General features: G+C 48.5%; 1 protein-coding gene across 1 annotated transcript; it reads left to right on the top strand.

The window, feature by feature from the left end:
• Window positions 1-7,484: 7,484 nt before the first annotated feature.
• On the top strand, window positions 7,485-16,695 carry TBX5 (T-box 5; the record flags this gene model as incomplete). Its single annotated transcript, XM_009585143.1, has 2 exons — window positions 7,485-7,711; window positions 16,093-16,695. Coding segments are annotated over 2 exons (802 nt in total), but the record flags the coding sequence as incomplete, so codon positions are not given.
• Window positions 16,696-16,699: the final 4 nt, after the last annotated feature.

Genomic DNA, 16,699 nt, shown 5'->3' with positions numbered 1-16,699 from the left:
TCCTTTGCAAGGCCTCTGTGTTGTTTTTTCCTCCTCCTATTTCCCAGAAGAAAAGTTAGTAAGTCTGTTCAGGTAGAAAACTTCATTCAGTAGTGATATTAAGCCTTTCAGCAGCAGATGACTTCATTCAAAAAGAATAGCCACGAGCTCCAGCGAGATCCAAATTCCAGTGAACACAGACTTCTGATACATGTTCATTTTGCCCCCACCGCCTTTCTTTCCTGAGACACACGGGACCACTTTAACAGCTTTTTTGGCAGGATGAGAGCTCTGGGAGAACAGGGTTTTTTAAAGTTTTCAAGTTTCTGAGCATGAGATCAAGTTTTTTATTTCCTTGATTTAAAAAAAAAAACCAAGTAAAAAAAAAAAAAAAGGAAAAAGGAAAACACGGTAGAGGAAAATGTGTAGAGGGATGTGAGTTGTACTGCATCTGTATCCTGTGGTCATGCTGCAGTTGGAAAACATAAATCAGGTAAACATTACGTAGCCACGATGCTGGGAATTTCACGCAAAGTATTCCTTTTGGATGTCTTGCCCCTCTGTACTGTAAAAGTTCCTTTTGTCTCTACTTAGAACTTCTGCCTGTGCCAAGGGGAATTTGGTGTGGAGAGCAAGAGCAAAACACTTAGCAGAAATCCGCAGAGGGTGAAGCTTATGCGGGGAGACGATGAGATCTGCATTGCAGATGCCACTGTAGGACTTTGCCCTTAAAATTCCCCACGCATGAGAGTCAATGGAGCTGTACTAATAAACCATAGCTATTGGGTGATTTGGGGGGTTGCATGCAACTCGTAGCTTTTAGTTTTTTTTTTTTTTTAATTTGTGACTGCCAAAAGACAGCAGGGGAGAAGTGTTTGTGGGTCTGGGGCTAAAGCACTACAAAACAGCAATTCTGTTAAACCCTTTAACCAATTTTTGCTGATCATCTGCAACTCCCATTGTCTTCAGCGGTTATTATGGGTGTTGAAGAGCTTCTGGAAGTCTCAGGCCCTAGTTACTGTTCATTCAAATTAATGCAATTTAGTCCTTGAAGCTTCTTATTGGGAAAGCTTTTGAGAGGAAAGACGATTACGTGAAAGGGTGGTTCTTAGCTCCCTTGATGGGTATCCTGGGCCCTTTCAAAGCGAGACAAAAGTCCAGAATGATTTACTTGACAAAGAAGAGTGGCAGTGTAGTTCGATGTTATGTAAATATTTTCTCCGTCAAAGATCATGAGCCATGGTTTGCTGCCTTTGGCATTAATCCACAGTAATCTTCCTGACTCCAAAGGAATTATTCCAAAGATTTCCCGGTGTGACCGAGAACAGAAACTGGGCCAGACACAAAGGACATAAAATCAGTACCATGATTCAGAGCTGGCATAACAGAGAAGATGATGCATTTTGGGGTACCAGTAGAATAAATGGAACAAATCTGGGCTCCAAAAGGGTTGTCTATCCTGGCATGCTAACATCATGTTGGACTGATAGGCACCAGTCCGACTAATGCAAGTAGATCTCGGTCCGCTGCAGACGACCTCACTCTCCTTGCATCTTCTCATTGCATCTTTACATCCACTTTCATTTCCCATGTTCTGTCACTGAAATCTCCCAAGAGCCACATGCTGTCTGAAACATTTTCAATGTGAGGCTTAGAGTTATAACATCTGTTGGAGACATGATGCTTTCCCCCAGCAAACGTCCCTGAGGAAAGTTTCCTGGTCAAAGCCTCAGTGGAAACCTCTTTTAAAGCGAGAAAGTCAGCTCAAGAAACACAGGATAGCTGCAATTTCCTCCATTGCCCCTTCTTCAGGGGATCTGTCCAGCAGGGCCCGACCTGCAGAAGCTCAGCCCAGCATGAGCGGATGCTGATGCTGTCCTCCTGGCCAACATCCACTCTCCATCTCCGCTTGTGTTCTTCTTACTCCAACACGAACGGCCGTATTTCTCTGCGGGAATCTATCTTTTTATCTGTCTGACAACGATAGCTCTAGATCTCTAGATGGTTCTTTTCACGGCTGGTACTTGGGTTTGTGGCAGTGACCTCTTTGGGCTGCGCTGCTCAGATGAGTGATGGAAGCGTTGGTTGTTAGCGTACTGTGCACCCAAACCAGGGTTATGGGACCGCTTCCCATTGTGGCAAGAAGGTCAGGACATAGATATGTTGGTGGAACATGCTGCAGTGAAGAGCCTTCCGTATTTCTCAGTGGATGTTTTGACTTGTATCACTAGACATCCAGTCTAGGTTATTATTTTGTGGGGCTGGCCTGCGGTGCCCATGCAGAGAGAGCTCATATTTGATCCGAGGTAAGACAGAAGGAAGCACTCAGTAGTTCCTCTCCCACCAAGTCCTCTCCTGCTGCAGTTTATCCACTTCAGACTCTCCAGACAGTCTATTGAGAGTGGTTCAATTTTATTTCAACATGCTGGAAATAAGCTGAAATGAATGCACATTAACAATTGTTTTCTGGTTTATTTTTTTCCTGGGAGATGGTATATTTATTCCAGTCACTTTTTTTCTCTTCCTCTTTCTATATCTGTTATGGCTGACTTCCATTTCTTTCCCACTCTCGAGTCTCAGCAGGGAGGACAACAATTGGTGGCAGGAAGGACAACAATTGGTGGCCTGGGAAATATGAACCCAAATGCCTTTGAGTTATGTTTGCACGTCTAGAATTGCGGTCTGATTCTGCACCGCTGTACCCACGGGTGCTGGGCGAGTGGACTGGACAGGACCGATAGGATGGCAAACATTTGTCCTTTTGTAGTGACTGACCAAGGAGGAGTAAAAATCTCCTGGCAATTTGGAAGGAGTGGGGCGGAATCACTGTGTTTGGCCACTGATACACCTTTGGTCAGATTTTAACTAGGAATTGCCATCATGAACAAGATCCAGACGGTGCCCAGCTCAGGGGCTCCAAAGATTCCCGTAATGGCAGCAGCTAATCACAGGGAAATCCTCTTCTGTATCATGCCTCATCTTGACCTCGAAACAGGTATCAGTATGATCCTCAGGGCCTGACATTCAGTAGGTCTTTTGAAGTCTTGTTACCATGAGCTACTGCAGCTCTGGAGAGCCTTGGTGTGTAATGCTTTATTGCAGAAATATCAGAATTATCTTCTAAAATAACTTATTCAGGGCCAGCAGGGGTTGGATGCTTCAATGCAGAGGCTTCCTGGTTATAAACCGAGAATCTTAAAAGAGATTTTTAACAAGGTTTTTGTCTGGCAGCTGCATTTACTATGCATTGGCTGGTACATTAGGAAACTTCAAGTCTGCACATAAAAATACGTTGAAAATTATTACTCTCCTACAATGTAGTGATAAGCAAGAAAGTGGACTGCTCTGTGAAGGTTTATATTTATAATTTTTCCACAGTTTTTATTAGTTTCTAGAGGCCAACAAGGTTTCCAGCTCTGAGATTACAAAGCCTTCTTGAATTTGCTCCTTTGAATCCTTTGTTAGACATGAATTTGTGGCATAAGTGATCTTACGGAGCTCCTAAGTCTGTCATGGTGAGGGCATCGTCCGGCCAGGGGACGGGGAAGACATCATGAGATGTGAAAATGGGACTGAGTTTGCTAATTCCACCTGGCAGAGGTCTGATTTTGATGGAAGCACTTGGGAAATGCAGGAAGGATTCACCTGTAAGGCCTGATCTGTAGGGTCGGGGTTGTACGATGGGCTCTGAAGAGGAATGCGAGTGCTATGGGAAGCAGCGATGCAGAGCCGGTGTCTGATCTACGGGTCTGGGAAACATCTAGCCAGGTGGGAGTTAAGAACTGAGTCCAGACTTCAGGACCGAGTGCCTTCGCTATAGACTTGGACCTCATCCCTGATTTCTTCCCCCAAGCTCTAATGAAAATCAAAGTAGTATTCTCTCCCGGTGGCCCTTCAGCTGGAAGCCCGGTGGCGCGGAGACTGTACAGCACCTTGCGCAATGCGGCTCCCCCCGTCCTCCCAGTCCCCCCCCGCTATTGTAATATACCAACTCCCGTAACTGAATATTCATCATTAGCCTCCAACAGACTTTAAATAGACCAATGACAGCTTCCTTCCTTATAAATTCTTTCCCCAACCAACTTTTTTTTTCTTCTAATTTTACAGTTTTTAATGCAAAAAAAATGTAGTCCGTTAACACTCCCATGTAAAACTGTAACTCACGTTCTGGCCCAGGAACAACAGTCTCTTCCTTGCCGTGTGGACAGTTTCCTATATTGCCAGTGTAAGTCAGACTTTAACGCTTTTTTCCCCTCCCTGCTTCACTGCAATTTTTTTGGACAGCAAAATTTCTGGACACAACAGTCACTTTGGGCCAGCAGTGAACAAAACCTTTCATTCCATTAAACTGTGGCCCAGGATTACAACCAGCTATTTTGGGAATAGTGACTTTTAGGCCCTGAAAAAAAAAGAATCTGATGCATTTTTAAACACCAAAGGACAAACTAAAATGGTAGCTGTGCACACTGCATACTGAGTGGGCTCAGGAAAGAGTATAAATGTTTCAAGATGACTGTTGCTTTGCAAGGTACCAGAGGTATCTCTTTATTAGACCTCAGCTCCTATAAGGAAGAAAAAGGAGGAAATACAGAGATAACTCCTTTGTGTATAGGAAAATGGCAAAGTGAAAGAAAGGGAATATTTTAGATATTTAGTTAGAAAATACTTTCCTTCCTCTCCCTCCTCAAATAGTGGGTTTTTTGGCAAAAATAGCACCCAACATGTTTTGACTGAAATGGAAATATTTCAGTCTGGAGAGAAGTCATTGCGATACCTCCTGGGAACTGCTGTTTGGAAACTTGGTGTCTCCAACCTGCTCCCTCTCCAGCGTAACTCCCCGTTCCCGCCGCGTCTCCCGCAGAGCACCACAGTCCTCTCCTATGGCCACGGAGGCTGCCGTGTCCCCTGGGAAATGCAGTCTGAAAGGAATTTGGTCCCCAGTGCACAACAGGAGTGTGGGATCCAGACATCACCCATGCTGGCACTTCAGGGTAAAAATATTGCTGTTTCAGGCATACCGCTCCTTTATGGAGAGGAAGTATTTTTTAACAAGAAAAACCAATCATGTTGTTAAATTTTCCCCTTCTCAGCTCGCCATTGCGACAGAGAACATGTAGATTTAAGTGAGAAGCATCTGGGACGGGGATGGCTTCTTAGTGTTTGTGTGGTGCCTCTCGTAGTGATGTTGATGGGGTCCCTGTGAGCTACCCTGGGAACTTACTGTAAGAAACCCCCATGCAGATCTAATCCCTCGTGTGAATGGGGAGAGGATGACACCCCCAAAGAGACATCCAATTCTTCCCTCACTGAAGCAGGGAGGAACTGTGACTGCAGTCATCTCTACATCCTCCAAAAGAGCCACAGAGAACATGATGTGGCATCAGGCCATGGTATGTGCCCCCTCCTCCTCCTCCTCCTCCTCCATCATAGCTCACAGGTACTGGGGGCGAGGAGGGGGGGAAGGCTGTGTCATTTCTTGGGCGGGATGGAGGGTGGAGGTGTTGGAGCTGAGGAAGAAGGAACCAGCAGCAGCCTCTCATTAGGGAGGAGAGCTAAGGGCAAGCTCCATGTGTCACCTCCCTATGGCTTGTGTCCTTGGAAGGGAAACATGGTGGGGATGCCGCTTTGGGGTGTCATGCTGGTACTGTTTCCATAAGGATCCCTGTGTGGAGGTGGAGCACGACAGGAGCAGGCAGCTCAAAACCGGAACCTGGTGGGGCTGGGAGACCCCCTAGAACCTAGAAGGTTTGAAGGCCATAACTCTTGACGTTCCTGAAAAGCCACCAAAGCTGCCCCCCAGCAAGTGCTACTGGGGTGGAAATGCTAGCACTGGGTGTCCACAGGCAGAGAGGTCCTCTGAAGCCCACCACACACCCTGGCATCCATTGCTGTCTTGTGTATCTGAGGGATAAGTCTCTGCTTCCTCCCAGTCCATCTCTCTCTTGTTCCTCGTGCACATCCTGGACTTCAGTTCTGGGAAAAAGCTGCCTGGTCAGCCAGCAGAAGTGGGTGGAAAGCCATGCTCCTGCGGGGAGGAGCTGCTGGGCTTCCAGGGGAAGAAACCCCACCTTTGGAATAGGCTCTGCTTGGCAAGCCACCAGTGCCCGGGGTTTGGAAAGCTTTTGTGGCACAATGAGAGACACATTTATTTGGTTTTGAGCTCCTGGGTGAGTTTCCCCTCCATTACAGCTCGGTTGCTGATGTTTCTGGCAGCCACCACAGCAGTGGTTTGGATGAAAGCTCCCTGCTGTGAGTAGGTTTATATAATTGGTATTGTTAAATTTTGTAAATAAGTTCTGAGTTGCTACAGTGATAGGTCCTCTCTAAGGGGTGTAATTGGAGATTCAGTGCTCCTCCTCCATGTGCAAGTGGCCAGGTGAGCTTGTTGACGGGATTTAAGGATCTGTCCTTGCTCCAGCATAACGATTTTGGGCAGGTGAGTAGGATACCTCAAAGCCAGCTTGGTCCAATGGTTATAGCCTCAAAGAAGAAAGCTTGTGTTGGGATCTGGGCTCTGGTTTGTGGCTGCTCTGAGCCTGGTGGCAGTTTCCGAGGTGCTGCTGTGCTACCTGATCTTTACGCATTTTACCAAGTCCTTGGGTTCAGGGAGCACCCAGCTGTCTTGGAGACAGTCCCAGGAGGAGGCTTGCTCCTCGCCTGAAGTCTCTGAGACCCGCTACGCAGCTTCAGTTCTCCATCCTGTAGAGCAGGAACAGTCTTGTCCAGTCGCGTTGCTGATGTGCTTGGAGAAATGTCTCCAAAACACACTGTAGGGTCTTGTAGGAGAGGGGCTTCCAGCCAGCGTTGGCAAAGCATCCCTGCTTCAAACCAGATTTCAGAGCAAGGGAACAAACCAGACTTTCCATCAGTGCTCACCCTCCCAGCCTGGCTCTGCTGAGGTGTGTGTCTCTGGCATGCATCAGGTCTTGGTGATTTATTTATTTCTCTTTTCTGAGCACTCTGGAGTGGAGCTTGTTCTCTGGTCCAGGGATCCCCCATCCAGGACAATCAGGCTGGCGGACCCTGGGGAAAAGGAATGGGGACAACTACCATAAGGGGAAGAAGTAGACCTAAATATTTAATCCATCTCCAAGTCAGCTTGGCAGAAATGAGGTTTTTATTTACACGCATGTGCACATCCAAATATACGGTATAAATAGTATATACTTTATAAATGCTATCATAATATGTAAATATAAATCTTGAGTATTTTGCTATAACTGCATATATCTATTTGATCTATGGGTGTAAAATAGCAGTTGTGGTGGAAAAGGCACGACTCTAAAGGGAAAGATACTAAAAGGAAAGTGAAATAGAAGAGAGTGCTGCACCGATAAAGTGTGACGGGGCTGCAGCCTCCTGGGAGGGATGTCTTTGTTTTCCTGAAAGTCTAAACAAACACCATGACACTAATGTGCTGCCTTCATTTATTAATTCACTGATCTATTTATTAATTGATTGCTTTTCTGCCTTGTTTTTTTTTTTTTTTATTTCTTTGCTTTTAGTAAAGAGTACCCGGTTGTTCCCAGGAGCACAGTGAGACAAAAAGTGTCCTCGAATCACAGCCCCTTCAGTGGCGAGACCAGGGTCCTTTCTGCCTCCTCCAACCTGGGCTCCCAGTACCAGTGCGAGAACGGGGTGTCGAGCACTTCCCAGGACCTGCTACCGCCTGCCAACCCCTACCCGATCTCCCAGGAGCACAGCCAGATCTACCACTGCACCAAGAGAAAAGGTCAGGCCTCGGCTGCTCCCCGCTCAACGCTTGCTGGGTGGCTTTCCCCTTCCTAACACGACTGTCAGCGTTGTTTTCTGATGTTTCCCCTCGCCCACAGGCTGGACAGCCCCAGCCTGCTTTTCGGTGACACTTGAGGATGACAAGGGATGAGGGCTGTGTGCTGGAGGCAGGCAGGTCCCCCGGCCTGGGCTGGGAAACTTCTCTCACTGGTGTCAGCCTGAAACCCCATCTCTGCTGCTGGGCTGGGAGCGAGAGGTGGCAGTACCTTTCACCCACGTTGAATCCACATTCAGTAAGATAGCTGGTGCCAGAGATAAAGATGACTTATCTGTCTCCATAGCCCCTCAGACAGGGTTAATCTCCAAGTGGAGATACCTTGACAGCTTGGATTTTGCACTGTTTTCGACTAAGAGTCTCACAGTTGGGAGACAGTTGTGTATGCAGAAAGCAATTCCACTTAAATGCTCGGTCTAATGAACGGGGCGTGGGATTGAAAATCATGATATCCATGTTCGTTCCCTTCTGGTGCGACTGACGTGCTTTGACAGAGCTTGAGGGATCAAACTGTGAGGGTTTTACACTGACTGCTCAGCTCGTCCTGGCGTGAAGAGCCCCATGATATCAATGGGATAATTGTTCTCAGGCAGGTTTGCAGTCTTTCCCTTCCTCTCCCAAAGCAACATGAATGGCGAGGTGCAGAAACACTTGCAGGTCTCAGATCACAAAAGCCTCAAATCAGCTCCACCCCAGACGCTCAGAAGGAAATAGGGGATTTCCAGGGCTGAATGCAACCCTATGGGGTGGGCAGGAGATGGTTACTGCCTACCCCTATTCTCTTTTCTCAGGATTTAGTCTACGTTGCACGAGAAAAGCTAATAGGAGTCAGCATGCACCATGGCATTTGAATGCACCGAGAATTTCTGCAGCCCGGTAGCCTTTTTCCGCAGCAGATCCCTTCCTGCTTCCCTGCACGGTCCTATCAGCCAGCCATATGTCATTATTTTTAGTAACGTAACCCCTGGCACTCTGGGATGTGCAGTGTAGCCACACAGTCTAAGGTAGCGGATGCTGGGAAGCACTGGCAGATGAGGCAGGAGGGCAGTGGAAATCTCTCTCACATCCTTCGTGAATCCCCTCAATGTTGTAACATCACGTGTGTTGTGTACAAGTATATATGCAAAACAAAATGTCGATAAATCTTAATATTTTCCTGATGTGAGATTGAGCCAAACAGTGGAAAACAGCGGCATCATTTTCTGACCCCTCCAGCTGACCAGGCAACCCTCGTGCTCGTATAGAGTGTATCAAAACTGTGATTGGAAATGGTGATGCTAGACTTGAGCTAGCTGTAAGGTAGGGAATAAGGAGTTGCAGAGGCCTCCCAGAGCGTCCCCTAAGGCCAGAGGTGGGGTGTGTGGCCCTTGCTACCCCCGTGCGGGTGCGAGGCTTTGGGACACGGCTGGGTGGCTGCAAAGCCCCGCCGTTGGCGAGGGAAAGGCAGGTCCCGTTCGCCCCTGGCGTTCCTCAGCCTGCGATCCGTCCTCGGTGCTCCTTTGCCCTGGGAGCTGAGCTTTCACCGCTCCTCTTCCCCTTTGGAAAAAGTAACCAAAACAAGCTGGCCCAAATGGCAACAAACCCTTTGGACAATCTCCGACTGCTGCGTGTCCCCTCACTGCAGGGCAATTCATCATTCGCCTCCACATTGTAACGTGATAAGGAATCAACAGAGGTTTCCTTCCAGTTTTGGGATTCCCGCTAAGTGGTGTCTCCATGGGTGGTTTCCCTCAATCCCCCAATTATCTCACTTCCTCTTATTGTCACAAAAGAGACGACTATCTGCCCTGTAATAAGCTCCCCGGCCCCTTTTGGCCTGCGTGGCCCTTGCGAAAGTGCAGGAGACTGGCAAAGCAAGTCCTTGTCTGTACGGCTGATGGCCCCTCATTATCTCTACGATGCCTTGAGTGGCACAAGCAGTTAAGGGCCTTTTATCAAAGCCGCCAAATGCTTTAATCAAAGAGAAGCAGTGTCCTGTCCGATACCACCGGCTTCTTCCGTGAAGCTGTACGTCTCAGGAGCCTGAGCCTCTGCTTTCCTCCCTCTGCCTTTTTCCCCCTCCCCATGCATCTAGTAAATCGAAAACAGCCACCAGGGCTTAAAGAAAAGAAACACAAAGTTAATGGGAAACAGAGAGCCAACGTAAGCTGCCAAGCAGCTCTTTGCAAAGTGAAATTAATTTAAAAAAAGAAAAAAAAGTCACTAGAGATGAGCAATTCTGTTCAGATAAATCAGAACGTGATCCAAGGTTTCGTCTCAAACTCAGACTGAGCGTGGCACTTTCTTCTAGCACTGAGTGAGGATCTTTATTGAACTTGGGAAAATAACCTCACCTATAACATTCCTCTTTTTCTTCCTTTTCCAGCCTCTCCTTTCTAAGTGAAATATTAAGCTTTCCTTCATAGCTCTCCTGCTTTCCTACTTTTCTGCATAACTTTTAACAAGCCACACCATCTAAGAAAATACGAAAGCAAGAGCATGTTCACTCCTAATGCACCTCTGTCCCTTTTCTGGACTGGAAGTATTATTGATTTTGTTGGATCATCAGCTCCTCAAGCATTGACTCTTCCGCAGTCAGTTTAGGATTTCTCTCAAGCGGATTATTTCTTTTTCTCAAGGCTGTGGTTATGGATGAGTGCTCGCGGGGGCAGAAGGCAATGCGACTGGGTTTGAGACCAGCTGGTGTCTGTATCTTCTGTAGCAAATACCACACTGTTTTCCAAGATAGTCTCTCAGATACGGCGCCTTCCAGCTTTGACATCTCGTGATGTTTCTCTGCATCCTTTTTAATCAGGAGGTCAAGTCTTGGTTTAGGCTCGGTTAACAATAGGTCTGTATTTGAGCAACCCAAAGGTACCTTATTCAACTTCTACTTCCTTGGTGACCTAAGACAAAGATTTAGTTCTGTGGTTGACGGTGTTGTTCTTAGCTGTCAAGTCAAGATGGATTCACTCTGGAGATCTGATATGGAGTTACATTAGGGGAGAGCAGCAGGGCTGTGAGGGAATGTTATCTCTGAAGGCTCCTCTGTTTCAGGGAGCTGATGCTCTTCTGGGTGAGGAAGGAAGGGAGGACACATCCCAGAGCCCCAAATCTGGCAATTCCTGGTGCCCGGGTGGGAGTGCAGGGTTGCAGCATTGGGGATGACCCCGGTGTGGTGCAATGGGGTCGCTGCTCCAGGCACCTTCTGAACGTGCAGAAGGCTGAGGAATGGCAGTCCTCAAGGCGAGAGTCATCCTGCGTTGTATCCCAGCTCCACACTGATACTGCTTGTGGAATTTCACAAAAAGACTGGTCTTGAGAGGATGGATTAACTCCAGTCCTGTATCTTACCAAGGAGTGGGCCTCAGTTCTTGATGTGGATTTTTAGGCTGCAACAAAGACCAGTTAGAGCTTTGCCTTTTTTCTGGTTGTTCTCCACCTCTCCCTTTCTCATTGTTGTGCTTGGAGAAGGCCAAAAGGACTTACCAGCAGGCAGCTTGCTTTCTGTCTTTCATTTTAGCCCCATGTCCCAATTAGGGCATCGGGGCTTGTTTTCCCTTGTGTTATCCTCCTCCCTCAGACTTCCTGTGAACTAAAAAGCCATCCCTCTAAACCTCTGGTCCCTCCCAGCCTTACACAATCTCAACCACTTGGCAGATTTCTGGGATGCTTGTGATGCTGAACAGGAGGCGACTGGAACAGCCTCTCCCTGGGGAGGTTATAAAAGTTGTCATGTTGGCACTCTGAGGGAGAAGAGGGACGTGGCAGAATCCACCGGCTCCAACCAGCGAGGATCGTGTCCTTCAGCCACCTAGCTTGGACATGACCCTGCCCGCGGGGAAGAATATGTCTTTCATCTCCTTCCTGCTCTGCTGAGGTCGGTGGAGCTACAGCAATGCCTTTCCCCCTTCTGCACAAGAACAGGCACTGTTAGGGTGGATAGACCTCTTCATTGATCGAACTGATTTCTCCCTCATACCACCCAGCTTTTATTTCACTCAAAGAATCTGTAGGACAAAAGGGGAGGGTATGTCTTCTTGCAGGACATGCTGCTCATCCTGCTGATGTTAGGAGGTGTAATGAGTTGGCCAAGGCTTGAGCTATCCTGCAGCCGGAGGTGTTTGCAGCTTGGGTAGATGCAGTGGAGCCCAGAGCAAGGTGGCTGCTGGGGCACCGAGGGTGAAGAAGAGCCTGCCTGCACGGTGGGGAGATACTCAGGGGGCTGGTGTGCACCCAGCTTTTGCTGTGCAGCCACATCGCTTGTGGTGCCGTAGTTTCAGCAGCTTCATATAAGCATCCTGCTCTCCCATCAGGAGGTGCCTCCTGTGCCTCTGCAGGCAGTGCCGGCAACTCCCTGCCTCTGGAAGAGGTTCCAGCTTTCGTGTTGGATTGTCTCTGCCCCAAACCCCTGTCTGTCGCGTTCTCCCGCAATGCGACACAGCCACATTGCAAACCGTGCGACTGCTGAAACAACTAGCACGTCTTAGGTTTCATGTGCTAGGACGTACGTCTGCTTTGCCCTTTAGGGATGCTCATTTTGATTGAATCTGCCTTTTTCTTTTCTTCTTTGACAACCCTTGTCAGTTTTGCACGCTGTGATTGGCTGTTCAGGCTCATGCTAGATTCATACTAGAAACCAGACTGGATAGAACAACAGTGTTAGAGATAATCACCCATTGTGTCTTCCTCACAAAGTCGGGATGAACCTACTGTAATGCCCTGGAAGTGTGGGTGAGCTTTAAAAGCTAAAACAGTTGGGTCCCATTCTTCATTGTCTTCTGTCCCGGGGGGCTGATTGTCATGAATTGGAAAGGAGCTCTCCTGATTTACGCCAGGGGAAGAGGTGGGCCCATTGCACCCTGAAGTCCAGAGATTTTACATGTTTGCATTTCATTCTGGATGGCCCTAATCTTGGAATTGGGAAAATTCCATTTAAAAAGCCATTTGTGTGGTATTTACAGCCCAGCTGGAAGTAGTAAATACCGGAAATCTTGGAACTGCTTATGCTCTCACTCAAGCTCCTTCATTAGATAGATCATCAAATTCCTTGTGAGGGAGCCAGTTTCCACCCCATTCTGCAGGCTCCGTTTTCCTTGGATCCACTTCGGAGCAGCTTCTCCCAAGCGCTGGCAGCTTCCCCTGCTTGGCAGAACCTTTTGCTTTTTGAGGTTTGCACAGTATCGAGGGGCTGGTCACAAGAGCTGATCACCACTCTTGGCTTCCAAGAATAGCAACAAACGTGGAGGATGGTCAGCATGTCCCAGGATGGTCAGCATCTCCCAGAGGTGCCCAGCACCTCCTAGGGCTCAGTGCTGACAGGAAAAGGACAATAAAGTGCTATCAGAGAACCAACATCAAGAATCAAACCCCAAGTAGACCAGACAGTTATCTCCTATGTCCAGCTTACGCTGATGCTGAGGAGGTGAGAGGACCTGCAGGAAGAGGATTATGGCCTTGGGACACACTGTCCAGGCTCCAGAGCAGGTGGAGATGACTTCAAACTGCAGCCTTCAGCGTTGTGTGAGAGCCCTGTTTGACTTGTCCTCCTTTTGCCATTCTCTTACTTGAAGATGTCCCCTTCCCACCCCCAGATCTGCTCTGCACACCATGGGGATGCACTTCACCTGCTCTGTGCTGGCTCTGGTCTCCTCTCCAAGGAGTGGTGAGACAAAGCCAGATCAGACTAGAGAGCCTGGACCAGTGTAAATTCATCAGCTGAAGATCTCTGGACTGCGTCATCCCACCTGATGATGAAGATGGACTGTTCTCTTCCCTCTCCAGCACTTTCAGGTTACATAGATGGGAAAATCATCAGGAGGAGGGGCCGGGGGGCAGGCAGAAGCCGTTAGGGTAGGCTGTAATCCTTTGTTAGAGACCGTGTCCTCTTTGGAGATGGGTGCGGTGTCCTTGCACATCTTAAAACCTGGAGTGATGGTGCCTGTTCCACACACAACATCAGTGAGCCTGGCTCTAGAGAGGCCAGCAGAGCCGTCGCAAGAGCTTACAGAAGAAGAGGTGGCACCTATGGGGTTTCCACTGAAATGCTGGTTGTTTTTGTTTTTCCCTCTTCACCTGCGATGAATTCTGGAAGTGGATCCATAACTGCGGCTCTGCCTGGCTGGGCTGCGGCAGGCAGCGAAACGTCTGGGCTAAATGGAAAAATCAGCAACCTCAGGTTGTAAGTCAGGCGCATTTTTACACAACGGAAAAACAGAGTTTGACTGTTTTGTGTTGTATATTGAAAAAAATAAAAATAAAGTAAACAGTCAAACCCCAAGCCAATGATTTCTAATGCCAGCAGAGTAATGCGGTTTAATGCTGAAAACTTTATTAGCAGAACAATGCTTCATTTTACAAGACATTGTTTTTCCACCCTAGTGTTCTTATTACTCAGTGGTGGGTTAGGGATCCAAAACTTTTAGGCTGTCTGTAAAAGCTAGAGCTCAGGCTGTTCTTCCAGACGTACCTCCTGTGATAGCTCGGGAGGGAGCTTAGACCGGTGCTTCCCGTTTTTGTCTTTCAGGGGACAACATCCTCCCCACTGCTCCTACATAAAACCAACCGGGTCAGGATTAAGGAGAGCGATACACTTTTGGGTCCATCTGCTTTCTGTTTCAGCTGTTTTAAAGATGTGATTGCATTGCTCGCTTATCCCATCCTACTTTCTGTCCCGGTTTAAGAGAAGGCAGAGGAGGACGATAACTTGGTTATCAGGGCTCTGCATTGCTGGGACTAAGGAACCAGGTTTTGCTCTTGTCAGGAAGAAAGCATGAAATGGGATGTGCCTCTCCAGCTGAATTTGCGGGCGGCTGCTGCTACACAGTCAAAGGACACCGAGGGGAAAGTCCCCATGGTGTGTACCGCAGTGCCTGATGTTTTCTGGGGTTGTCAGGCCCAGAAGACTAACAACAGCAGTTGTTCCAGCTGGGCTTGCTGGCCTTGGTAGACACCTGAGTGGGACTAATGGGTTATTTTACAATTAGGGTGGGTGCAGCTTCCAGGAGAAAGCGGCTGTTTATAGCAAGAAGGGTACGCGCGTGTGCATGTTTACAAGAAACACAAGGTGCCCGCACTGCCCGTCCGCACCTCCTGAGGGTGAGCCGTGGGCACGCGCGTTGGAGCCGCCCAGCAGCAACACCTGGGTTTTCACAAGTGCTTCCTGGGGGGCAGATGCTTTTAGTCCTCTTTTTTGTGGAAGTGGTTTTTCGCCTTTGTATTTCGGGGGTGAAAAAAATTACAGCTCAAAACGCGTTGGTTGATAAAATTTGAAAAGGGCCATTTCCAGCAGTATTCTTTCAGATTTTACCCCCCTTGAAAGGGTGCAGCCAAGAGGGCTTTAAGCAAAGTGGGATGTTTTTCTGGCTGCACCAGGAATCTTGTTCTTGAAGCTGCAGCAAAGTTAATCTGGGTCAGAACAAGCTCCCCTTCCCTTGCCTCGCTGTCCTTAAAATCTCTTGGTGAAGCGCTCATCCCTGGGAACTTTGCCATCCCTTCCAGCAGAGCTGGATTTCATTTGATGACCCTGCGAATGAATAAATAAGTGCATATTCATTTATTCATTTTGCTTCACCCTAGAGATTTCACCTAAATTGTTTATCTCCTTCCCTCTGTTGGCCCGGGATGCTGCAGGAAACAAAGGGCTCTGCAAGCTCTGCCTTGTTGTTTCTAGCTGTGAAATTTACTTTTCTTTTTTGTTACGCTTGGCTCCGGCACACAGCCCTGCCTGGATTTATGTGCCCAGCTCCCTTGGCACAGCTAAAGACCGGGGCTGTAAAACTCCAAATCTGATTGTCTCAACTCTGCCATTGCTGGTGCTCTCCCGGGGGGATTTTTATTGTGATCTCCATTTTTGTCTCATTTATCGTGAAAGTACATCACTGTAAAGGCTTTTAGTGCACAGCATCAGCTCTGAGCCTCTCAGCTGGGAGTGGGGACCTGTGTGAGGTGCGCTCTACCCGCAGGCAGATGTTGCTCTGCTCAAAGTGCTGGCAGCAGAAAGGAGACAAGGAGCTTGGTGGTGTGGGGGTGTGCATGGGGTATCACCAAGCAAGCTAAGCCTCGGAGTCCCTCCAGCATCTTACAGCCCTGATTTTCCTCCCAGAGCTCCCAGCTAATCCCTTCCCCAGCCCAGCAGGCAGGGCCAAGTGCAAGTTTTTTTTCAGCAGGATCGATTCAGGGCGATTCCAAGGAAGGGATCCGGATTTACACTGACATAACTGAGAGGAGTGTCTGGATCAGCTCTGCGCAGACTGTGTCCTTGGTAAAACGAGGATTGTGGAGCGGGAGGTTCAGCCGAGGGCATAGTATTGTTGTTCGCTACCGCGAGTTTTCTCTCCCAACAGATGAGGAATGTTCCACCACTGAGCATCCCTACAAGAAGCCCTACATGGAAACTTCTCCAGCAGAAGAGGATCCTTTCTACAGGTCCAGTTACCCCCAGCAGCAGGGACTGAACACTTCATACAGGACTGAATCAGCCCAGCGCCAAGCATGTATGTATGCCAGCTCCGCTTCCCCGGTCCCCACCCTAGAAGCCATCAGCTGTAACACCTGGCCGAGCGTGCCAGCCTACAGCAGTTGCACAGTGTCTGCCATGCAGCCGATGGACAGGTTACCCTACCAGCATTTCTCTGCCCACTTCACCTCGGGGCCGCTGATGCCCCGGCTCAGCAGCGTGGCCAACCATACCTCTCCCCAAATAGGAGATACCCATAGCATGTTTCAGCACCAAACCTCCGTTTCTCACCAACCCATCGTCCGGCAGTGTGGACCTCAAACCGGCATCCAGTCCCCCCCCAGCAGCTTACAGCCCGCAGAATTCCTGTATTCCCACGGCGTGCCTCGAACCCTTTCGCCCCACCAGTACCACTCGGTCCACGGCGTGGGCATGGTGCCAGAGTGGAGCGAGAACAGCTAACAAGGCGGTCAGGAAAGTGCAAGAGCATTAGC

This window comes from Fulmarus glacialis, unplaced genomic scaffold (genome assembly GCF_000690835.1).
Source record: "Fulmarus glacialis isolate BGI_N327 unplaced genomic scaffold, ASM69083v1 scaffold23989, whole genome shotgun sequence".
Taxonomy (NCBI): Eukaryota; Metazoa; Chordata; class Aves; order Procellariiformes; family Procellariidae; genus Fulmarus; species Fulmarus glacialis.
The sequence above is the reverse complement of the archived record's forward strand: the minus strand, read 5'-3'. Positions and strand labels throughout refer to the sequence as shown.